This window comes from Canis aureus, chromosome 24 (assembly GCF_053574225.1).
Source record: "Canis aureus isolate CA01 chromosome 24, VMU_Caureus_v.1.0, whole genome shotgun sequence".
In the NCBI taxonomy this organism is placed as follows: Eukaryota; Metazoa; Chordata; class Mammalia; order Carnivora; family Canidae; genus Canis; species Canis aureus.
The window spans coordinates 33,019,220-33,045,037 of NC_135634.1; the positions used below are offsets into that span (position 1 = coordinate 33,019,220).

Here is a 25,818-nt window from a genome sequence, read left to right on the forward strand (position 1 = left end):
GTGTTACCATTAAGCACAAATGGGCAGGCAAAATGGACAGACCGACTGTGAAACTCTCCAAAGAGATTCCAACCAACTGTTCTCCATTCCCATAGAATATGAGAAGCACCACGGCATTTAGCAGATCACTGAAAATACCACATACTACCATCAAATGATTCACAAGGAAATGATATCCTCAGGCTTCAAAATAAATGTGAATTTCTTACCTGCTTTTTGTTCTTTGCAACAGTTTGCACGATTTGAGATTAAGCTTGGATGAGTCCCATCATCACAGAGATTGTCACAGTGTTCCTAAATATCAATGAAAAATTTTACACATATAAATGCATATGCACAGTCATTAAGAACCGACAACTTGAACTTCTTTTTCTGCCAAGATCTAGATACTATTTAGCATTGCAGATTACATTCACTTTCATAATGGTTTGGGGTTAATGATGAGCCACAAAGAAAAACTGGATGCCCTAAACATTAGTTCAGTAAATAGTATTTTAGGCCAAAATTAAAGAACAGAAATCCATAATATGGGCTAAATTCACTTCATCATTTTTAATCTGGCAAATGAAATTATGGAAAATCTGAGTGGCTAGAGTCATACTAGCCACATACAAATGGTGCCAGACGACGCAGACTAACTACAGTTATAAGAATTGCACAAAAACAAGAAAACAATAGGTAAATGACATAATGGGGTGTTTTATTTTTAAACACGTAACTCGCACTTTTGATAAATATGTAAACCTCTCGTCCACATTACTATATTCTTGAGTTAGGAACAAGAAAAGAAGATAGTATTTGTCCCTCTCTACTTAGCAAAAGATGATAGAGTAGGCAAGCTGGTGAGGAAGGGACAGTGCAAGTCCTGAAGCACCAGACATGGCCAAACTCAACACAGGCCCACTGGAGTCAAGCAGGACAGAGCCAGGGCTGTGGGGTCCATAAGTCACCTCCAAATCCTCATCTGCTTCCTACATCCCGGACCAGCCCTTGTTCTCTAGAGCTATTCATTTTCTCCAGTGCACCTGCTCCAAGAGCAGCACCATTTCTAAGCAACTGTCCTGCCCCAAACCAATCTTCTTGAGCAACTCTCTCTCAAGTCCATTTTATTTTCCTGACGAGGAGAATGCCCATATCAGTATTTGTGAAATAAATGAGCTTAGAAAATAAAATTCTTGTGAATTTTTAGGCTATCTTTAATTAAAACCACCATGAAAATTAGCAAACAATTCAAATTGTATACACCCACAAACCTTGGATTATAAAAATCTTCATAGAATTTTAGTGGTAGGACTTGATGTTTGCTATGTAATGCTGTTAATCAGTAAGGGTTATTTGGATCATGAAGATGCTAAGTCTGTTTGAGGAGAAGATAAAATGTACAAGATATGAATGAGCAGTGCTGCAGAGACTCACGTCAGCTCTTTAACCAGAAAAACTATTAAACATTTAAACAGCCATTGACCATTAACTATTCATGTAGATAGATAGAAGGTAGTCTAGTTCATTTTGGCTTTAAAGATGTATAGGCATGGTTCTATACTTAAATGTCTACGGATTGAAAAAAAAATTACTTCTCATTTGACAGGCATTGTGCTAATTTCAAATTATTATCCCAGTTAAAATGCTCAAATAACCATGTAATGTAGTTACTAACATTGTCGTTTCAAAGATAAGGAAACCAGGGTACAAAAAGGTTAATAATCTGCCTACTTGTTAAACTTCAGAGTGAGGATCTGAAATCAGGCATGTGGACTCCAGAGGCCACCCCCTCAACCTCTCACAACATTTACAGCCTGCCATGGATTTCACTATCAGATTTACCTGGGTTCATTTAACAGCCTCAAGCGTAAGTTTATATAGAATGGGGCTAATGCAGCACTGGGCTCCTTGGAGTACCAGTGCTGCATGTACATGATATACCAGAACTGTCTGTAGAAAGAACTCAATAAGGGGCACCTGGATGGCTCGGTGAGTTAAGCATCTGACTCTTGATTTTGGCTTAGGTCATGATCTCTCTTGAGCTCCGTGCTGAGCATGGAGCCTGCTTAAGATTCTCTCTCTCCTTCTACCCTTCCCCACCATAGTTCGTGTGCATGTACAGGCACAAAAAAGAAAGAAAGAAAAGGAAGTACTTAATAGTAAGCTCCAGCCAATTCCCACCAACCTACTCTTAGCTCATACTAGCTCAGTTTAGAGAAAGGTACATGCCTATAAAAAAGCTATCTCTAAGACCAAATATTTTAGGTGGAAATAATTAACAGACTCATACATCAATAACTCTGAAACTCAAAATATAGCTGCCCACAGTAAATTCTACAAGTTATATTCCATACTGAGTTTAGAAAAAAGGAAGGAAGGTAGGTAGGTAGAAAGGCAGGCAGGCAGGAAGGATCTCTGCATAGTGCTGTAAGAAAAGGAGGGGAAAACATTAGGGCAAGATAGCTTCTTTTAAACCAGTATGACATATACAACATATCACAAGAATTGTTTTAAGCCAAAATGAATTTTTATTCTATTTGCTTTAGGAGAAGTAGATCTAAACTTACCTGCAGGCTTTCTGGAAACAGCTTAACAGAGGGTTTCTTCAGCACAGAACGAAGTACAAAGGTCTCAGAGGATGGAACGTCCCTTTTGCACAGTGGAGAGACCAGGGACCTGACTTCAGGAGCTGGGTCTGCACTCACTTCTATAAAGTTGTCAGGTGGAAGAGCATCACTTGAACTTTTGCCCTCTATACACTCAGCAACCTTGACTCCTTCAAAGGATGCATGTAAACAAGAGAGGCAGAAGACATCTGAATCAGGTTGTTCTACAGCAAAAATATGTCTTTGCAAAGAGACTAAGATGCTATAAGAAATTTGACCCTGGGCAGCCCAGGTGGCTCAGTGGTTGAGCATCTGGCTTTGGCCCAGGGCCTGATCCTGGAGACCCAGGATCGAGTCCCGCATCAGGCTCCCTGCATGGAGCCTGCTTCTCCCTCTGCCTGTGTCTCTGCCCCCACCCCCACCCCTTCTGTCTCTCATGAATAAATAGATAAAAATCTTTAAAAAAAAAAAAAAAAGGAAGGAAAAAAATTTGACCCTAACATATCCTGCTTAGGGAATAACATCTGGAATTTCATTTGGATACATAAAGAGAAATGGCACTGGCCACAACTTTCAATTCAAATCTAACTACGGTGGGTGAAGGTGAGCAAGGAGTTTTGGCCACCCAACAAATTTAAGAAAATGCCCATGAGGGATGCCTGGGTGGCTCAGTGGTTGAGTGTCTTCCCATGGCTGAGGGTATGATCCTGGGGTCCTAGGATCGAGTCCTGCATCAGGTTCCTCTCCCACCAGCTTGCTTCTCCCTCTATGTATGTCTCTGCCTCTCTCTCTGTCTCTCATGAATTAAAAAAAAAAACAAAAACAAGAAAATGCCCATGAAACAGCTATTAGTCTGCCTTTACTCAAGACTCCTAGGCCTCGCACCATAAAACTACCATGAGTTGAGCAATGAATGATGATCAATTTCACTGCTGGAGTCAGAGGAATTTCAGCCCGCAAGGGTGGTGGGAGGGAAAAGATGGGATGTGAGGAGAAATTAAATCGAAACTGGTATATGCTGTGTATGCCCTCAAACAAGACAAGGCTTACTGGTGTATATTTTTTTCCTCACAAGAGAGCACTTCCTTTACGATCAACATTTAACAAATATATATTGGGCACTTATCATGTCACAGGCACTCTTTTCTAGGTGCTAAAGATACAATGATGAACAAAACACACAAAGGCCCCCAGCCTTTGGGTGATAAACGGACCATAAAAAACACAGGAGGGGTAGGAGAGAGGGAGCGATGGCTAACGAAGGGGAGCATAGTGTGAGGGACCCATGCTGAACCTTTCTCTATCTTGTCTGCAGTGTGGTCACGTTAAGTTTATAGGTCATAAATGTACGTGGAACTAAATATAAACACAAATAAGTGCAGGTAAAACTGATGAAATCTGGGGGGGAGGGGGGAAGTCCATGGATTGTATCAGTGACAATTTCCTGGTTGTGACACTCTATTATTGCTACTCAAGATGTTACAATTGGCAGAACGTTGGGGAAGGGAACACTGGATCCCTTTATATATTATTTTGTACTGCTGCCTATGACTCTACAGTCATCTCAAAATAAAAAGTTAAAGAAGTGTATAGTTAACAAGTAGTAATATATGCCTTTAAAGGAAATAACGTAGAAATTAAGGAGATGTGGTAGGATAAGGTGGGAGGGGAAAGTTGCTGTTTTGAGGTGTTCAGGGATCAAGCAGGCACCTGAATGAAGTGAGGAAGTGAGCCATGCATGTATCTAGGGAAGAACACTACATGCAAAAAGCCAAGTGCAGAGATCTGAGACAGAATTATACCAACACACAGAGGTAGAACAAAGCCACTGTGGCTGGAACAGCGTGAGCAAAGAGAAGAGAGCTAAGAAGCTCCAAGAGAAGACTAAAGACTAGGTCAGGTGTGGACTGGGTACTGTTGTAAGTAAGTGGGAGGTCAATGAAAGATCCTGAGAAAGAGAATAACATAGTAACTAGCATTTTAAAAGGAGCACCCTGGCTGCCATGTAGAAAACCCTGAAGAGGGGGGGGTCCACCAGGGTGGAAGGAGGGAAATCACATAAGAGGAGACACAAAATAATCCAGGCAAGATAAGATGGTAGCCTGGACCACAGTGATAATAGTTAGGGAGTAGGAAGCGGTTAGACATTTGATAGATCGTCAAGATAAACCCAACAGCACTTGTTAATCAAAAGTCTAACTTTTTCTTTTCTAAGATGTACTGGGGGGGGGGGGGTGCATGTGGGGGGTGGCGGCAGCATGGGGAGAGGGATTAAGAATCCTGAAGCAGACTCCCCACTGAGTGTGGGGCCCGACATGTGGCTCAATCCCAGGACTCTGAGATCCTGACCTGAGCCCAACATTAGAGCCGGACATTTAGCCAACTGGGTGACTCAGGGGCCCCCTGAAGTTTAACCTTTATAAGGGAGGTGGCCAAGGTTACTCCAAGGTTTTTGATACAAGCAACTGCGTGAATGGCAGTATCGTTTTTTGAGATGAAAAAAGAGAAAAAAAAAAAAAAAAAGATGAGCAGACTGGGAAGGAAAAGTAATTGAGACCTGTTTGAGTATGTTAAGTCTGAGATGTTCATCAGACACTCCTGTGGAGACAGGAAAAGGCAATTGGGCACCTGAGAGTTCAGGGAGGAGGCCAAAGAGAGGTATTTAAGTTTCGGAGTCAACAGCATTGTGGATAGCATTTAACGTTGTGAGAATACCCACAATCACCTAGGGAGTGAGTGCAGAGAAGAAAAGTCTGAGCACTGAACCCAGGGCATTCAAGTGTTGAAAAGTTAAAGGATGGAAGAGAAGAAATAAAGAAAACAGACAAGGAATGATCAGTAGAAGAAGGGAAAACATGAGAGAATGGTGTCCTGATGCCCAGGCAGCTCTGCCTGCCACGCTGGGACCCCGAGAAGAGGTTCTATTGAGAGGAACTACTGGGATAGCAAGCAGGCTATTGGTGACCAAAGCCTGTTTGGAGCTGGGTCAAGACAGAATGGAAGGGATACCTGGGTAGCTCAGGGGTTTAGTGCCTGCCTTCAGCCCAGGGCGTGATCCTGGAGTCCCGGGATCGAGTCCAACATCGGGCTTCCTGCATGGAGCCTGCTTCTCCCTTTGCCTATGTCTCTGCCTCTCTCTCTCTCTCTTTCTGCATCTCTCATGAATAAATAAATAAAATCTTAAAAAAAAAGAGAGAGAGAGAGAGAGAGAGAATGGGAGACTAGGAGACTGAGCATGACCTGGTCTTAAAGGGAGCTTTGCTATAGAGGAAAGCAAAGACATGGGGTTTTGGCTGGAAAGGAAACCTGGGACAAGGGCCAATTGAAGATGGGAGATAATATAGCACATTGTGTTAAAAGGAGAAGAGGAAAAAAAAAAAAAAAGGAGAAGAGGAAACACCTCAAGCAGAAGGTCCTCGAAGAGGGAAGGGATTACCCTTGGATCAGAGCATGGAGATCTACCATAATAGGAGGAAAGGGAGGGGCACACTTGTTTGGAGAGGCACGAGTGTGGTGGGGATTGCCCCAGGCCACTTGCTTCTGACATCTGTTCTCTTGGTGACAGAAGCAGCCATGGACTACAAAGAGGCACAAGAAACTTGTATCAGTCATTCATGAGTAGGGCTGCCAGATTTAACAAATACAAATGCATGAGGTCCAGTTCAATTTTGAATGATATCTAATTATGTGCATGTATGTTGATATGGAAGAAAGATACTGCATGAAACATGCTTACACTGAAGAATTATTTTTTGCAATAAATAAATAAATATCTTAAAAAAAAAAAAGGGAAGGGAAGGAGGATTAGAGGATTAGAAGCCCGAGAGAAAAGAGGAGGTACAAAAATGAGGTGATCAAGGAACAGAAGGGACAGCCAGGCAGCACTGAGGTTCCCTGGGGAGACAAAACATGCGGTGAGGCTATCAGCACACACAAGACTCTGCACAGACATATGTGGGGTGGGAACAGAGCAGATACACAGGTCTCTGGGTCGGAGTTCCAGCTAGGTGGGTGAAACAGACGAAGTGGAGTAGGCAAGGACACTGTGGAGCTATCCTGCGGGTTCTCCTCTGCAAGCCCTCCTCCAAGTGTCGTCTATCCTCCTTTACAAAATCTTTTCACCCTTCCGAAAGGTGGACTATTTGGGGCAGAATTAATTCTGGGGTGCCACTAAAAAACCAGTTTAGCACATGGAGTGCTAAACTGGTGCTGACCAGACTCCTTTAATCAAAGCTCTTCTTTCCTGTCATACAGTATTTCTGCTTAGAGCCTAGAGAGGTGTTAAAATGGGATATGTTGGCTCTTGTGATGTTCCCACTTGAAAAAGATTGTAGAGGGAGGTGTCTTATTTAGTGACAGGTTTTTAATGACCACACCTCATACATTCTATAACTACTATCAAAGAATCTGTCATTTAAGACGAAGTCCCACAGGAGGAAAGCAAGAGAATTGTTAAGAAATGATGAAGGTAAGACTATTTTATTTCATCTGGGTAACCAGTTTATAAACCTGGCTCTGTGACCCATCCATTTTATGATTCAAATTAAGTCGGAGCAGGCATACATTACAAGATGCTAAAGGAAGTTCTTTTTCAGGTTGAAGGTAAATGACAGCAGAGGGAAACTCAAATCTTCACCAAGGAATGAAGAGCATCAGAAATGGTGTCTATCTGGGTAATCATAAAAGATTCTGCTCCCAATACACGTGACTGTGTCAAGGAAAAACACTGTGGGACTTAAAATGAATAGAAAAGTAATGTAGAGTATATCTATACTGTAAATGACCATAAAAAAACGTGGCTGGGTGGATGGGATATAGGAACTTTACAAACTGTCCAGATCTATTTCCCCTAACAACTCTTTTTTGGGTTTCAGGACTCAATTCCAACATGGGGGGAAGGGATTTTCTAACACACAATACCACCAAGGCATTCTTATCTTAGACCAGCAGGGTATCCAAGAATTCAACCCAATTCTGACACTACCCAGAGATAGCATCAGGTTCCACAGGTTAAGGGCTCAATCCTATAAGAGTGTCCCCTACCTCCAATTTAAGATGCCAGCCCCAAGTGCCAGGCTGTCACCTGTGCTTCTGACTGACATACTACAGACTGGAGTTCCAACAACCTCCTCCTTAGACTTCAGATGTCAGTCACAAGTCCAGATTGTTACCTATACTTCTGACAGAATGGCTATCAATCAAGAGGTTCTCAGGACCTCCTCCTTAATGTTCTTTTAACTTTTCCAGAGCAGCATACAGAATTCAGGGAACTACTGTTTGCCAGTTTACTAAAGGAAAGATAAGGGTTACAAATCAACAGGTAGATGAAGAGAACAAGGGAGAAGTCTATATATATCTGTAAGTCTTACTTTAAAGATAAAGACACAGGTGGGTTGAAAGTAAACCTAATACCTTAACTGGTGACTTTCACTCAATACAAGCATATTGATTCAGGGAAAGTTATAAACGCTAGTCCCTTTCCACACTTAAAAACAAAATAAAACAAGAAAACAAAACAAAAAATAAAACGCATATGTTTCCTCTTACAAAATACACTTGTGCGTTCAGACATCCTGTTTTTTACAACAGATTCTATCAACTTGGAAATATTTCACTTTCTTATCAGTGGCAGTCAAAGTAAAAAAAAAAAGTTATTCTCTAACAGGAATTCTGAAACATTCCAACTAGACCAAGAGCTCCTAAAATATAGGGCATGGATTCAGTTTCCCCAAAGTTTAGCACATAGATCAACTGGCACAAGTACTAAGGAAAGATTAAATACTTACCATTTGAAGCCTCTGTGAGCTCTAGAAGTGAAACAGACTCTTCAACTAAATATCCGGACTGTGTTAAGCCAGATTCAAAAGATTTCTTGAGGGAAGAATTAAAGAAATGTTAAATCTTACTACTTACAGGAGTATGGAGATCTTTGTAAGCATTAGAGATTATCTGGAAATCTGATGTCAAATCATGACCTAGCTGATTATTATGAAAGTCCACAGCAATTGAACTAAAAACACAGTATTCACTGTAACTGCAGCCTAAACATCCTATGAAACAAATTTCAGCTTTTCTTTTTTAAAGATTTTTATTTATTTATTCACGAGAGACACAGAGAGAGGCAGAGACATAGGCAGAGGGAAAAGCAGACTCCATGCAGGAAGCCCAATGTGGAATTCGATCCCAGAACTCCGGGATCACGCCCTGAGCCAAAGGCAGATGCTCAACCGCTGAGCCATCCAGGCATCCCCAGATTTCAGCTCCTTAAGAAAAGTTTATAGGACACACTTTTGTTGCCTTACTGTCTGAAGTCCAGAAAACTATATTGATGGATTTTAAAGAGGAAAAATCACAAAAATAATGAAAAATGAGGGCACCCGGGTGGTATAGTCAGTTAAGCATCCAACTCTTGGTTTCGGCTCAGGTCAGATCTCAGGGTCATGAGATCGAGCCCTATGCTGAGCTCCCCGCTCACTGTGGAGCCTGCTTGAGATACTCTCTCCTTCTCCCTCTGCCCATGAATGGGAAGGATTCATGCTCTCCCCTGCCCCCTTCTTAAAATAAATAAATACATCTTTAAAAAAATAATGAAAAAACGTTCATTATTAATCAAGGTATCGATAGCTAGGATAGAAAAACTATTAATGGCTAGGATAGAAAACACATTCATAATAACGTGGACACCATTTTCAAATCGTAATATATGTCCAAACTGATGAGAGTTCTGATGAGAAACTATTGGTTTTGCTGGATGATTTCATTAACAACTAGAAAAAAACAGAGGGAGCAGAGATTATAAGGGACTCCCAAGTGAAACCTATTAGACCCTGAGAAATCTTTAATGACTATCAAACATTTATTATATTAGTCCAATAAGATCAACAGGATATGTACTGAATCTTTGTGACAGAGAAGCAACAGAAAATAGTTTCAGATCTGCTGGTGTCAGGTGTCCCCTCTCACTAAAGATACGGGAATCTGCTGGGTCATACCAGAACTAAAGCAAGGAAAGCCAGTGATGAGAACTAGCTTCCCATTCACATGTGATGAGAAGGTCAGGGATCCTCAATAGTAGTATTTAATTATGTTGTTTATCGTCTTTTGATAATCTTGACAGGCTTTAAGTAGGGAACAAAAATCCCTACTGCCACTTGAAAGAAGTGAACAGAACAAAGGAGGAATGGCTAAACAGCACCCTGCTTCCCAGCCAGTACTGAACCACTTAGGGGCAGAAAAGGTCAAAGTGTAAGACCCCCAGACCTGAGCTGCACAGCCCATATAGAGTCTTCAACTCATCTGCCAGTTAAGTGTAAATAACCGCTCCTGTGTCTGCCTCCTCCAGCTGGCTAAAATTTGCTCAAGGGCTGGACCATGATTTTCTGTTGTACCATCAGTATCTAGAACAATATCTCACAGGCAGAAGACCAGAGAGCTTAGTAGTTTCATAAAGTGTTTTTCATAACGAAAAGCAACATACTAATCAAAATCGTCAAATAATCAATAAGCTAACCAACAACAACAACAGATTTTTATCTGACAAGAAATACTTGTCACACGCACATACATACACAGTATAACTTAAAACTCTGCTGTAATATCTAAGTACCAGGTACCATAACTGAAAAAAAGTTTCTGACAGTCTTAAAACTGTCTAGCCAGAAACCAAAGCTTCATTTTCCTAGGATTCTGGTCAGTGAATTACCTCAGAAAAATCTGCAAAAGCAGAATCAACAGCACACATTTTGCCTGCATTGGAAGTGGCACTACTGAATATCTGCAGATGAACCGCATCACTTAGATCTTCATCAACGTTACTCTGAGAGCATATCCTTCGACGTTTGGATGATAAGTTTGCACGGAATGCAGACTCTTGACATTCACCAAGACTTTCCTTTTTGCCTATATATACGAAACAAAATAAAAACATAATGCAGGCAGGCATAAATGTTCACTTTTAAACGTTACAAATAATCTTAGTGAAATGTAATGCTTGAGTCTAAACGCTTTATCAATTAAAAGTACATTTTTCTCTTCAGAAGAAATCTAACTGAAAGGCAAGAGAGCAACACTACTAAAAAGGTAAATATTAAATTCTTTTTCTAGACTTTAAAAATGTACAAAGATATGCTAATATGCATTTCCATTTCTGATAGAGTATCTCACTCTATTTTAAAATTTACAATGAGGCCTTTTCTCTTGAACTTTTTAAAGATTTATCTGAGGGAGGGAGAGAGAAGGAGAGGGAGAGGGGGAGAGGGAGGGAGAGAGGGTGAGAGAGAGAGAGAGAGAGAGAGAGAGAGAGAGAGTGTGTGTGTGTGTGCACATGAGTGGGTGGAGGGGAAGAGGGAGCAGGCTCTCCACAGAGAAGAAGTCTGAGATGGGACTGGATCCCAGGACCTCAGGATCATGATCTGAGCCGAAGGCAGACACTTAACCAAGTGAGCCACCCAGGAGCCCCTCTTTTGAACATTTTAACGGATGTAGTTATGTTCTAATACTGGTTCTGCTTTGTGTATGATTTTCTGAAATATACAGCCAAAATGCACCTCAGTTCCTCTTAGCTACAAAAAGTGAATGTAGTCACCTGCAGAACTATAGCAATCAGGTCAGTAAATTATTTTAAAATGCAGGTCAAAAGTGAAAGATAGGTAAGTTACAAACTACAAACAAGTACGCTGGAGTGGGTCACGGGCCAGAGGAGGAGATGAACTGGACTTGTCTTAAATAATGGTGTGCACACTGAACAAGAGGAGGTGTTGAAATGCACCTGAAGATGGTTCAAGAAACCAAAACAAAATCATTTGAAACCTCAGTGTGCAAAGCACCAGAGGAATGATTATGATGATTATGGTGAGGTCAAGATTTTGTCTAATTCTGGTTTTTCAAATGCTTTAGGATTGGAAAATCAAAAGTGACAGGACAAAATAACCAAATGAATTACAATCTAAAAGTTATGGTAGAGAATAGGACAGGCTATTAAGATGTCGGATTAGATATATCTGCTTATAACATCACAGCTGGGTGTATGGTATTCATAGAAATGCTTGCCAAACTTAATAATAAACCTCTAAAAATCAAGGTTTGAATGCTCCAATTTGCCACATGTCCTTATTCTAAATTTTTTTTTTTAATATTTTATTTATTTATGATAGGCACACAGTGAGAGAGAGAGAGAGAGAGGCAGAGACACAGGCAGAGGGAGAAGCAGGCTCCATGCACCGGAAGCCCGACGTGGGATTCGATCCCGGGTCTCCAGGATCGCGCCCTGGGCCAAAGGCAGGCGCCAAACCGCTGCGCCACCCAGGGATCCCCACATGTCCTTATTCTAAAGATGAAACAGTCAACCAGCTCTGACATGTTAACACTTAAAACTCAACTGTGGCCATGTGGAAATGCAGGCTTGGGACTGTTTGATATCAGGTTTTTTTCTAGACAAACCAGAAATCCAAATTTTTGTGTGAAATTTTCCAAATTTTAAATGTTAGGCTCCATTTAAAAATACAGCTCTGCTCAGAAAAGACTGTCTTCACACTGTGGAACTAAATTTTTTTATCCCGCACAGGCTTCTCTGAATAAATACAGTAGTCCAAACTGACTGCATGGTTTCTACTCACTCGAGCCTGTTGTCTTGAACTCTCCTTCTGCCTCTGAGAATCCAGGAGGGTCGGTCATGTTTTCATTCTCCTTTATGCAGTGGAAAGCTGACTGGAAGGCAGACATTTGCTCCCTTAAGGAATTAACATTCCGATATAGTACAGGACTGCCCTGTTAAAATACAGAGACATGCAATGTATTATAAATGAAATTGAACACAATTTCTCTACTCTAGGCCTATAACCACTGCATCCAGGACTAAATACATAAGGGCTTTTTGAAGATCAGAGGTGATAAATGAGTGTAGCAGAGCCTCTTCTCCTTTGAATCACGTATTTTCAGTTTGAGTATTTTGGGTGCTGCCATCATCCTAGTTTCTTCCTCTACATCTTCCTCAGTTTTGAACCCAAGCACAGAGAACAGCTGCGTGGTACGTCTAGATGTGTAGCTACAGGCGGGCTCAATACTGTTATTAGTCAGGCCACACACATGACAGAAGTCTGGAGTAGGTGGGGAAGAACTTTAAGAAAGCACTCATGCAAAACACATCCCCAATTGTTGTTCGGGGACTAAATACCTCTTTAAAAGGATTCCTTCTGGGGAGTTTAAAGCCTCTCTTTTAGAGTCCATAGCCTGAGGCAGCCTCAGCAAATCAAATTGGAAAGGAAAGTTTAGCACAAAAATGCTTGAGAAGCCAATCAAAGCAATTATATGGAGAACACAGGAAATAACCAAATCCTGGAGAGGAGGCAAGAAAGGGGACGGAAGAACCTGCCACTTTGCAAAGTTCACCAGAGTTGCTAAAAAGAATCCATTGAAAATTATCTGCATGACACACGTAGGTCTCAACATACCTAGTATCACACCAAGCTGGTGTGACAGCTCATTTCCATCCATACACACCCTCTCCCCGGTAGGCCGGGATGAGACACAGATGTTCCATAGTAGCCCAGATATCCAGCTTCACACTCAACCTCTCCCTAGCTAAATTTTCCTGATTTCATGAGACCTTACTTCCTTAGAGCTAAAAGCTGGCCATTCGCTAAAACTACAAAGCCAAAGTTGGATGGTCTGCACAAGAGTGCTCTGGAAACTCTAATGGGATTTCAACCAAGGCGTCATCAAGCAAAACTGACACTGGCAGGGATAGAAGTGCCAGAAACATACAAGTAACATACAATTTATTAAATTCATAAATTATTAAATTCTCCATCCAGGTGCTTTTTTCCCCCCTTTATTATTTAGACTAATGTATTTCCACTAATTTGGAGCTTGTAACAATTTAAGAAGTACACTATGCAAAAGTAAAGTAAAAAATTACCTCCCTTTACAACATCATATGGAGGAAAATCAGTTAAAAGCTTGAAGCCATGTTTGATGGTGGATCTGCTCACACATTTGATTCTATTCCCAGTTAAATACATTCACAAAGCAAACTGTTACATAATAACAGGATATTTTAAATCCAAATATGGTTGATGATGTAAACCTTTATGACATAACACTTAACATTCATAAAAAGTTGGTGGCCAACTTTTATCTATGAGATATGGAGAAAAGAAATGGATTATCCCAAAGTCATACCATTTACCACTAACAATGGTACTCCTATTTAAACATGGTAGGGGGGTAGGTTTAATGTCCTAGGAATTTAAAGTAGTTTGAAATGTTGCCTAAAACAAATGAAAGGTTCCCCAGTTAGAATCGTTTTCCCCTATTTCCTGATGGAGAACAGGAATATTACAAGGGAAACGAGACATTCAAAATGCACTGCTTTATTCTTTTGTCAGGAATTCTCTTGGTCAGTCAACAACATTCCTCCTGTGTACCAGATAACTGTCCCAAGGGCTAAGGACACAGGGGATTACATTCTAGAATTACATTCTAGACTGAAATTCTGAAAACCATATTAATATACTTACAGGTACAATAAGTGCTATTGAGAAGATAAAAAAAGGAATGTGATGCAATACGGTAAAGAGCTGCTTTTGCTTTAGTCAAAACAGCATTCTATCTAAAGCAATAGCAGAGATGAAACAAAAACAAGGAGAAAGTGGTGGTGGAGCAAAGATGTTGGGGGAGAAAGGCATTCTGCAATACAAGGCTGAATAAGAACAAAAGCTTAAGAAGGAAACAGGACACAACAGGAAAAAAACCAACCATGCCCAGAAAATGGAAGGAGATGGGGACTTAAAGCTAATGGTGGGCAGGGCTCACATCAGGAAGGGCGATGAAAGCTTTAAAGAAGGGGTCTGGGTTTAATTCAAGGCATAACAGAAAGCCACTGAAGGTTTTAAGCAGCAGAATGAATGATCTGATTCAGTCCATCTCTGACCATTCTGTGGGATGCTGGGTGGATTAGGGAAGGAGGCAAGATAGGGGACCAGTTAGGAAGGAGCAGGTGGTAATCTAGGCAGGAATCACATTAGGGTCATAGCAGTGGTGCTGTGGGACATGTAGAATTATAGAAAGGTTTCTGAGAGGTATCTGGAAGGTAGTGATGCGCTGGATGTGGAACAAAGGAACCAAAGAAGATCAATAGGTAGTTGTCCTGAACAACTGGATGATGACGACATGTACTACAAGAGCAAAGTGGGCTGGAGGATCTGATGGGGAGGAGAAATCTACAACTTGGCTGTGGCCCAAGTGAAGATGTTGAACAGGCAACTGTATACCTAAATCTGGAGTTCTAGGAAGCTCTGGGCCAAAGTTAAGACATTTGGGAATTCAGTCTACAGCTGATGCTGGAAGCTGTGGGAAGGGATCGGGTCCTTAAGGAAAGCAAAGAGAAGGGGACAGAGGGGAGCCTTGGGGCACGCACTCAAGCATTTTTGAGGATAAACTAGAAGAGGAAAATCAGGTCGGGATGGAATCCCAGAAACCAAGGAAGAAAGCGTTTCAAGGAGGGAGGTGTCAAACACATCAAACCTGAAGAAAGGCTGAGGAAGATGTAAACTTAGATTTAATCTTTGTCTTGGCAAGGTGTAGGACATTTGGGACCAACAGTGACAAGAGTCTTCTTGATTGGAGTGGTAGAAACCAAAGCCCAATTGGAGTAGCTAGAGGTAGCAGAGAGGATGAAAGAAAGGAAGTGAAGCAAGACAGAACAAATGCTCACAGCACTCTGCCATGATGAAGAGGCACAGAAATGGGATGCCATGGAGATCTAGAAAGAGTTAAAGAGAGATATGAAAATCTGTTTGTACTAGTGGAAAATCACCCAAAAGAAAAGGATAACATAATTGCAGAAGAAAAATAAGCTCAGAATGACCTATGTGGTCATAGTAATATAAACACTTGAATACTTATATAACTCAACTACTAGAAAGTGTAGAGGATGGGAAGAAGATTTGTGTACGTATGATAAAAAACAGAACGAAGAAAGAAGGCTTATTCTCCATCATCCACAGTGGGAAGACAAGTTAATGCCTTTACACTGAAAGATTAAGTAGTAGCAATTAGGCAAAAAATAAAAGGCATCCAGATCAGAAACAAACAGGAAAAACTGTCGCTATTTGCAGATGGCATATTAAATATGGGAAACTAAAGACTCCACCAAAAAACTGTTAGAATAAATGACTTCAGTAAAGTTGCAGGATACAAAACTAACAAACATCTGTTGTGTTTCTAGCTGGTAATAATGAACTAATAGAAACTGAAATTAAGAAAACAATTGCATCAAAAGAATTAAAACAGCTAGAAATAAATTTAACCAAGGAAGTAAAAGAACTGTACATGGAAAATCATAAGAAACTGATGAAAGAAATTGAAGACATAAACATACAGAAAACGATTCTGTGCTCATAGACTGGAAGAATTTCATTAAAATACTGTACTACCCAAAGCAGTCTACAGATTCAATGCAATCACTATCAAAATTCCAATGGCATTTACCAACACACATAACAAATGATCCTAAAATTTGTATGGGATCGTCATAAAAGATCATGAATAGCCAAAGCAATCTTGAGAAGTTCTAGAGAACAAGAGCTGGAAGCATCATGTTCCCTAATTTCAAACTATATTACAAAGCAATAGTCATCAAAACAGTATGATATTGGCATAGAAATGGACACACAGATAAATGGAAGAGAACAGACAGTCCAGAAATAAATCCACACATGAATGGTCAATCAACTAACCGAAGACTAAAGAGCCAAGAAAATCCAATAGGGAAAGAACAGTCCATGGGGAAAACTGGATAGCCATATGCATAACAATGAAACTAAACCACTACCTTACACGATACACAAAAAACTCAAATGTTTGAAAGACTTGAAAGATATGAAACCATAACAATCCTTAAACAGGTAGTGAGCTCCTCTTTTTTTTTTTTTTAAGATTTTATTTATTTTTTTATTCATGAGAGACACAGAGAGAGAGAGAGAGAGGCAGAGAGAGAAGCAGGCTCCATGCAGGGAGCCTGACGTGGGACTCGATCCCGGGTCTCCAGGATCACGCCCTGGGCAGGCACTAAACCGCTGAGCCACCCAGGTTGCCCAGGTAGTGAGCAATTAACATCAATCTTGCCAAGGAGTTTTTGGATTTGACACCAAAAGCACAAGCAACAAGTGAAAATAAATAACTGCTATTTCCTACAGTAAACTAAAAAGCTTCTGTATAGCAAGGGACACCATCAACGAAACAAGAAAACAACCTACTGGATAGGAGAAAATATGTGCAAATCACATTCTGATAAAGGGATGATATAAAAAAATTAAGAATTCATATAACTCAATGACAAAAAAGCAAGCAATCTATTTTAAAAATGAGATCTGAATCGACATTTTTCCAAAGACGACACAGATGGCCAACAGACATGTGAAAAGATGCTCAACATCACTCATTATCAGGGAAATGCAAAACAAAACCCAATGAGATACTATCTCACACTTGTCAGAATGGCTGTTATCAAAAAAATAAGCCATAATAAGTGTTGGCAAGGGTATGAAGAAAAGGGAACCCTCATGCACTGTTGGTAGGAATGTGAATTGGCACACCCACAATGAAAAACAGTACGGAGATTCCTCAAAAAATTCAAAGTAAAACTACCGTATGATCCAGCACTTCTACTTCTGAGTATTTACGCAATGAAAATGAAAACCCTAAACATACCCCCATGTTCACTGCATCATTATTTGCAATAGCCCAGATAGGAAAAAACCTAAGTAGGAGCTACAGAAGTTAAGGACCTGAGGCTGCTGGGATGGTGGATGATCATCCATGTCCTTACTGAGATATTTAAGAATGAAGGCAAGGGTAGTAGGGGAAAGATGGAGAGCCAATGTCCTTCAATTTTTCTCTAAAATGTTTTCTTTCTGAAACAGAAGGTGTAGGGGTGCCTAGGTGGCTCAGTTGGTTAAGCATCTGCCTTCAGCTTAGGCCATGATCCCAGGGTCCTGGGATTGATCCTGGGATCAAGGCCAACATTGCTGAACAGGGAGTCTCCTTCTCCATCTCCCACCGCTTGGTGTCTCTCGCTCTTTCTTTCATAAACAATATCTTTAAAATAAATAAAAAAATAAAAACAGAAGAAAGAGAATTTAAGAATTATTTAAGCATAAAGGCCCTTACACTTTACAAAAAGAAAGAAAAGTCTTAACAGTATATTCACAAAAAGATTTCAGTAAATTAGAACAGGTAATATTATTTATGCAATCAATAAATTTCTTGGGCAAGGAACGAACAGATACAGTGAGAACTGAAAGAGTAGAACCACTAAGGGTATTTACTCTGGAGGCAAATCTCCAAAGGTCAAAGGATAGCGCTAATTATCCAGAATAACTGCTCAAGTAAAAAGCACTTACTTTTAACGATGCTAGATACTAGAGCTATATATTCAAGAATTCTTTTAATACATAGAATCATATGACATGGGTGTGGGGTGTTTTCATAAATACACACACACACACACATACACACCCTTAAAAAAGAAAATCAGTGCTCGATTCGGCAGCACATACACTAAAAAAAGAAAAAAATCAACAGCAGATATGGCATGTCAACAAACAAAAATGGAGTTAGGTCAGAGAAAGCTGAAACCAACAGGGACTCTCTAGGGCCCCCTTACAACAGGAGCAAGCCAAGCTGCTGCAGACCCTCAGAAAGGTTCAGGTATCTAAAGTATCAGATATTTCTGAAAATCAGTGTAAAGGACAGGACTCAAAACAGGAACACTGAAACTCTATCATTAGCACTTGAACCCACAGACCTCTCCATAAATAAGAAAGGACCTTTATATTTTGAAGAAAACACAGAGACTTAAGATTCCATGAGATTGAGAACTCCACAAACATCCTTTTTCCTCTGGGCCGCCAACATGCCATCCAGACTGAGGAAGACCCAGAAACTTTGGGGCCATGTGAGCCATGGCCACGGACGGCCGCGTCGGCAAGCACCGGAAGCACCCAGGAGGCCAGGGTAATACTGGTGGCATGCATCATTACAGGATCAACTTTGACAAATATCACCCAGGTTATTTTGGAAAAGTTGGTATGAGACATTACCACTTAAAGAGGAACCAGAGCTTCTGCCCAACTGCCAACCTTTATAAACTGTGGACCTTAGTCAGTGAGCAGACATGGGTAAATGCCGCCAAAAACAAGACTGGAGCTGCTCCTATTATCAATGTGGTGCGACTGGGCACAAAGTTTTGGGAAAGGGAAAGCTCCCCAAACAGCCTGTCATCGTAAAGGCCAAATTCTTCAGTAGAAGAGCTGAGGAGAAGATAAAGGGTGTGGGGGGTGCCTGCGTTCTAGTAGCTTGTTGAAGCAGCCATGTAGGGGGAGGTTCATTACATGCTAACAAGTGCTTTTCAAAAAAAAAAAAAAAGAGAGAGAGAGAGAGAACTCCACAAACAGCTAAGGATAGGAGGGTCTGCACTGACAGAGCCTGTTCAAGTCTTCTCAATGAACAGATAGGCTTCTGGTCATTTTTGACACTTGACTTCCAGAGTCCTAGGGCTCAGGTTTATATCTGCAGAATTCCTTTCAGAGAAAAACAGACCTGCCAAAAGAAAATAGCCACAGGATTCTGATACTTGGGAGTTCTTCCAATGAAAAGTGGCCACATCTACATAAATATCCACCAGCGAACAAAACCAGACCATGCACATTGAGCTCCCAGTCAAGTTTTTAAAGTGTCTCGCTTTAAAAAATGACGAGTATCAAGGATCACCAGACATCAAAAGATTTCAGCATGAGACAGAGCCTGAACTAATCAGGTAGGAAAATGGAACCTGAAGGCAAAGAGATCCTGCAACAGGAGGAAATATACATCCATAAAAATATCACGTCCCCAAGAGCCCACAATATTCTTTAATACCTAGAAAAGAGCTTCACAAATGAAAAAGCAGGCCATTTAAGAAATAGGGAGTCAAAATATGTGTTGAATGAATAGGATTCTTCAATTCTAGAAGCTAAAATACAATGGAGCAATGCCTTCAAAATTTTGATGGAGAATATGTGCAACCTAGATTTCTATACCAAGACAAGCCATAATCCAAATGTGCTAGTAGAATAAACTTCATCAGATATACAGAGGTTCCAGGAAAATGAGATAGTAAACCAAAGAGAGAGAGAGAGAGAGAGAGAGAGAGAGAGAGAGAGAGATGAGGTCAGGGAGACAGAATATCGAAACATAAGAAGAAAAAGGAATCACTAAGGATGGTGAAAGCAAGTCACAAAATGACAGCTATCCAGCAGACCCAGATGACAACCAAGCCAAGGAAGATAGAGAACATCCAGGAAAAAGAAAAGAACCCAAAGGCTCTTAAGGTTTGCAGATCTGTCAACGTTTGAGGATGAGATTATGCAATAACTTAAGAGACTAAACCAAAAAATAACAAGTCATTAACTAGAGTAAAAACAAAAGTTGTGGAAGAAAACAAATGGGACCATGGTATACTACACAGCTTATGAAAAGTATCTACATGGTTGAGTAACACACAAAGTCCTAATATAAACAAAAATTGTTTTTTGCTTAAATTGTACCTAGTCTCATCAGACAACCAAAAGAAATAAAAGGCATTTGCATCGGCAAAGACTAAGTCAAGCTCTCCACTCCTTGCAGATGACATGATACTCTGTGGAAAACCAAAAGACTCCACCCCCAAATTGCTAGAATTCATACAGGAATTCAGCAAAGTGGCAAGATATAAAAATAATGCACAGGAATCAGTTGCATTTCTATATATTAATGATGAGATGGAAGAAAGAGAAATTAAGGAGTCCATCACACTTACAATTCCACCAAAAACCATAAGATATCTAGGAATAAGCCTAACCAAAGAGGCCAAGGATCTACTCAGAAAAGTATAGAATGCCCATGAAAGAACCGGAGGAAGACACAAAGAAAGGGGAAAATGTTCCATGCTCACAGATTGGAGAACAAATATTGTTAAAATATTTGCTACCTAGAGTAATCTATACATTCAGTGCCCTATCAAAATACCATTTACATTTTTCACAGAGCTGCAACAAATAATCCTAAAATCTGTATGGAACCAGAAAACCCCGAATAGCCAAAGCAACATTGAAAAAGAAAACCAAAGCTGGTGGCATCACAATTCTGGACTGCAAGCTTTATTATAAAGCTGTAATTATCAAAACACTTTGGTATTGGCACAAAAGCAAACACATAGATCAATGGAACAGAATAGAGAACCCAGAAATGTACCTTCAACTCTCTGGTTAACTAATCTTCAACAAAGCAGAAAGGAATATCCAATGGAAAACAGTCTCTTTAACAAACCGGTGCTGGGGAAACTGGACAGCCACATGCAAAAGAATGAAATGACCATATTCTTACACCATGCACAACAATACACTCAAAATGGTTGAAAGACCTAACGTGGGACAAAAATTAATCAAAATCCTAGAGGAGAACACAGGGAGCAACCTCTGTGACCTCAGCCGCTGCAACTTCTTGCTAGACATGTCTACAAAGGCAAAAATGAACTATTGGGACTTCATCAAGATAAAGTTTTTGCACAGCAAAAGAAACAATTGACAAAACTGAAAGACAACTAACAGAATGGGAGAAGATATCTGCAAATGTCTTATAAAGTAAAAGGGCCAAAGCCTATAAAGAACTTATCAAAGTTAACAACCAAAAAACAAATAACCCAACCAAGAAATAGGCAGAAGATATGAACAGACACTTCTCCAAAGCAGACATACAAATGGCCACAGACACATGAAAAAATGCTCACTCAGAATCAGGGAAATACATATCAAAACCACGAGATACCACCTGACACTGGTCAGAATGGCTAAAATCAACAGATACAGAGAAAGGGGAACACTCTTATGCTGTTGGTGGCAATGCAAGTTGGTACAGACACCCTGGAAAACAGAATAGAGATTCCTCAAAAAGTTGAAAATAGAGTTACTCTACGACCCAGCAATTGCACTACTATGTATTTACCCCAAAGATATAAATGTAGTGATCAAAAGGGGCACCTGCAGCTGAATGTTCATAGCAGCAACGTCCACAATAGCCAAACTATGGAAAGAGCCCAGATGTTCATCGACAGATGAATGGATAAATATGTGGTTTACTACTCACCACTACACACACAATGAACTACTACTTAGCCATCAAAGAATGAAATCTTGCCATTTGCAACAATGTGGATGGAACTAGAGGGTGTTACTCTAAGCAAAATAACTCAATTATTATACGATTTCACTCATATGTGGAATTTAAGAAACAATGCAGAGAATCATAAAGAAAGAGGGGAGAAAATAAAGCAAGCTGAAATCAGAGGGAGACAAACCATAAGAGACTCTTAATCATAGGAAATTGAGGGTCGCTGGAGGAGGGGGAGTGGGGTACTGGGTGATGGACATTAAGGAGGGCATGGGATGTGATGAGCACTGGGTGTTATATAAGACTGATATATCACTGACCTCTACCTCTGAGACTAATAATACACTATACGTTAATCGAATTTAGATAAAAAAAAGAAAAAATTGTAATTGTATTGGAATGATGAGGACAGGGATTGTGTTAGGATAACTATAGCTAAGAGGTATAAGAGAGCAAAATCCTTACTTTTCACAGAAATAATTACAATGACAGTAAATCTAAAGCATACCATGTTCCAAGCACAGGTCTAAGTACTTCACCTCTACTAAACTTCACCTCTACTAATTTAATCATCCTCTTTAAAAATCTTGCTATTATCATCACCTCCATTTTATATGAGAGAAAACTGAAACAAATTAAGTAACTTGAAGCACTTCGCTGGCTCAGTCTATAGAGCACCACCCAACTCTTGATCTCAGGGTTATAAGGTGGAGCCCCACAATGGGTATAAAGATTACTTTAAAAATAAAATTTTTATAAAATTAAATAAATTATTTATTTATTTTAATAAATAAAATAAAAAGAAATTAACTTTCCAAAGGCACAATTAATTAATAATAAAGCCAGGATCAAACCTCAACAAATGGTTCCACAGTTCATGTTCGTATCTACCCAAGAGCAGTTCCTAGGAAGTCTTTACACTCTAAAAAATTAAGAGATCACCAAAGGATCTCTTAGTTCATGTGCATTATAGCTATTGAAAGTATTTATTAGCCTTTTCAGAATTATGGCTATTCTTCCTTTAATGAAACACAAAATTCAATGAAATTTCCTAAAGGTTAGTTGCAACATCAAATATGAAATCCTATGAACTTTTTGTATTGTTATGTTAAAATCCGTGAGACTCTTGCAATTTGAGGGTATTTTGTGCATGCACTAGTCATTAGGAAAATATTGGTTCACTTCGTTATGCAAATCTTCCAAATGTTGACACCTGTTATTACATAACAAAAAATCACATTCATTAATATGGCCACTGATCTTATTAGAAAAGTCTAGCTACTGGGAAGTTCTCAAGCTCATGGTGCTGTAGAGAAGTTTTCCAAAGTTCTGATTTCCTCCTGAAAACTCAAGCTTTTTCATTAATAATAAATATTTCAGTTTTTCCTTTAAAGGGCAGGTTCACTGTTCATTTTTGAGAAAATGTTCACAATCCCAGGTCTAACCATGATGTCAGTCATTCAAGTAAAAATGCCATTCTATGAAAAAAAACACAGGCAGAGTTCAGCTCACAGCTCAAAATAATCATACACACGATTTTTTTCAAAACATCCATCATACTTCTTACGTACTTTGGAAGTGCCTGATGCAGAATTCCCATTGCATCACACATAATACTCAAGGGTGGAGAATTAATAAAATTTACAGTTTTCACTGCATCCCCAAGGATATTAAGTGAACCTGGCATTATCATTTCCTGTGAAGGCTTAGCAGTGTGGAGTAAACTGACAGCATGGTGCCATGAGTTTGACCGACTGTTGCTTCTGCACTGTGAGTACAAACATCAACATAGTGGAAAAAGGCAAATAGCTCAGTGCTTTTACAAAAACCCTGTTTAACCTCTTAGATCTCTTGAATGGACTCAGGGATCCCCAAGGATGGGCAGATAATCTCTGAGAACCACCGTACCACGCAGCCTTGTGCATAGTGTCTAAAACTGAAATATATAGAAGTGGCAATGTAAGTACATTTTAAAATAGGAAGGCCAATACCCAAAGAGACAATAAGTGGTTGTCCTTCAAGAAGGGGAAGCATTAACTGTGTCTTTCATAGTAACCCTTATACACTATTTGACTTTTTAGGAACATGTGTTACTCTGAAAAAAAATCCACAAAAAACATCTACATCCTTTCTCATCAGCAGACAAGTACTTTTTTCCTTTTTGAAAGTCTATCCCAAATGTTTTGTCCTGGGAGATTTCTTACCCCTACATGCCAATATGTTACAGTCAAAAAAAATTAAGACACTTACAGGTATTAAAAGAAAAAGACTGAAAAACACTGCTTCGCTTCATTAGAGAGAAAAACATTAAATGGCCAAAAAAAACCCAAAAACCAAAAACCAAAAAGCCCTGCAAAATGAAATAGCTCCTCTAGAAAACTATTTCTATCCAGGATTTCCTAATTCTTAACATGGCCATATTCAACCTCACCATAAACGCTAACTCAACACTCTCTGTAAGACAGAGAAAATATTTCTCCAGATCCAAAAGGGATGAGATGCACAAGAAGGTGGAAACACCTTAAGAAAGCTTTGTAACAAAATGAAACATTCTCCCTCCAAGAATTCATGACTGAACTTAGAAGAGTATTAGAAGAGTATCTTACCAGAAAAGGGGAATTCTGTGTCAAAGGGGATTTCTCTGCATTCTTTAAACTCCGCTGCTGAGCAATGAAACGGATAAGATGGTTTGTCTCAGGGGAGCCCCGGGCACCAATTGTAGAGCGTCGTCTGGATTTTTTAAGGTAGGATGATGACTTTCCTATAACGAAAATTCTCATTTAAATTGGAACAAAACAAGGCAATCATCAGTAATCATGTACTGAATTTTCTGTAACATACCAGCCAAAGAGAGAACATGATAAACACCTATTACAGAAATCTAAATAGAGAATTACAGGCAATATTATTTACAAACAAGAAATTGAATAGGGCTGTCAATTGATTTATTCCACACTTCTGAAAGTGTCTAGCACAAAGCATTGATCAGATAGTTGTGGAATGAACATGTGAATACATTTTAATAGTTCTCATCTTTGTTTCATATGTCCTGCTCACAGGGATGGGTAACGGCTTGCTCTGGACCAAGTACTTCTCTTTTTTCTGAATTAGTTCATCTTATCCCCAAGAACTGAGAGGAAAACTCGCACTTAGGCACATGTACCCTCATGTTCTCAATTCTTCAAGGTAATTTGTTTCTCTGAGATAGCAATCTACCTTCTGCACACTACACTGAATTCTGGCCATATGCTGATGAGCACAAAATAATTCCAAGTTTTTTGTTTTGTTTTGTTTTAAGATTTTATTTTTTTATTTGTGAGACAGAGAGGCAGAGGGAAAAGTAGGCTCTATGCAGGAAGCCCGATCCTGAACCTTTGGAATCATGCCCTGAGCCAAAGGCAGATGGCTCAACTGCTGAGCCAGCCAGGCTTCCCTTGTTTGTTTGTTTTTAAGGCTTATGAATAATGTTCTTGACAAGGGAACACAGAATGGCATGTCACTGTGGTGTTGTCCAAATCATGCATTATCTAATCTAGGGTCCTCTAACTTTCCAGCCTTCTATCAGCCTCCATTTCTTAAGGCTGTTCTCCAATTTAATTCCATTTCCACGTTTGTTTCATCTCTAGCTAAATCAGACGTCACGGGTGAATTTCACCTCTACTCCTTGAAGATGAGCCCCAGTGAATTTTCTGTTCGTGATTTTCAGAGAGGCATACCCCAATCTTTCTTAACTGCTCTTCTCCTTTCCCTTATTTTTGTCATTTGTAAGTATAAAATTTATCACTAGAGTATACAGAGTCCTAATCCCAAGTGTGAGGTCAAAAAGTGACTCGCGTATGGATTCTTTTCCAGTCTGGGAAACTGAGCACACTTCTCAACCTTATCGCTCTGAGTGCCCTTGGGGACCTGCTATTCTGCTATATGTTAGGTGCACTGCACATGTTCACAGAAATCTCCCTAATCAAACGTTTGCAGCGTCAAAGTAATGAGATAGAGCAGATGAACAAAACTGAGCTATATTAAAGTCATTTTTGAAGCTTAAAAG

At 39.8% G+C, this 25,818-nt stretch overlaps 1 protein-coding gene and 1 pseudogene across 9 annotated transcripts in view; one reads left to right on the top strand and one right to left on the bottom strand.

Annotated features, from left to right (window-relative positions):
* The window catches only part of CDCA2 (cell division cycle associated 2), a 50,560-nt gene that overhangs the window by 22,917 nt on the left and 1,825 nt on the right, over positions 1–25,818 (bottom strand). For 8 of the 9 annotated variants that reach the window (XM_077868803.1, XM_077868800.1, XM_077868796.1 and 5 more), the window contains exons 4-9: positions 24,380–24,534; positions 12,203–12,353; positions 10,291–10,487; positions 8,375–8,459; positions 2,550–2,758; positions 210–294 (exon numbers count right to left, since the gene is read on the bottom strand). In XM_077868803.1, coding sequence (XP_077724929.1) covers positions 210–294; positions 2,550–2,758; positions 8,375–8,459; positions 10,291–10,487; positions 12,203–12,353; positions 24,380–24,534 — 882 coding nt within the window. Of the gene's footprint in view, positions 1–209; positions 295–2,549; positions 2,759–8,374; positions 8,460–10,290; positions 10,488–12,202; positions 12,354–13,503; positions 13,599–24,379; positions 24,535–25,818 lie in introns of those variants that run through there. The other variant, XM_077868804.1, reaches the window with a different exon arrangement.
* LOC144296585 (large ribosomal subunit protein uL15 pseudogene) lies at positions 18,501–18,951 on the top strand (annotated as a pseudogene).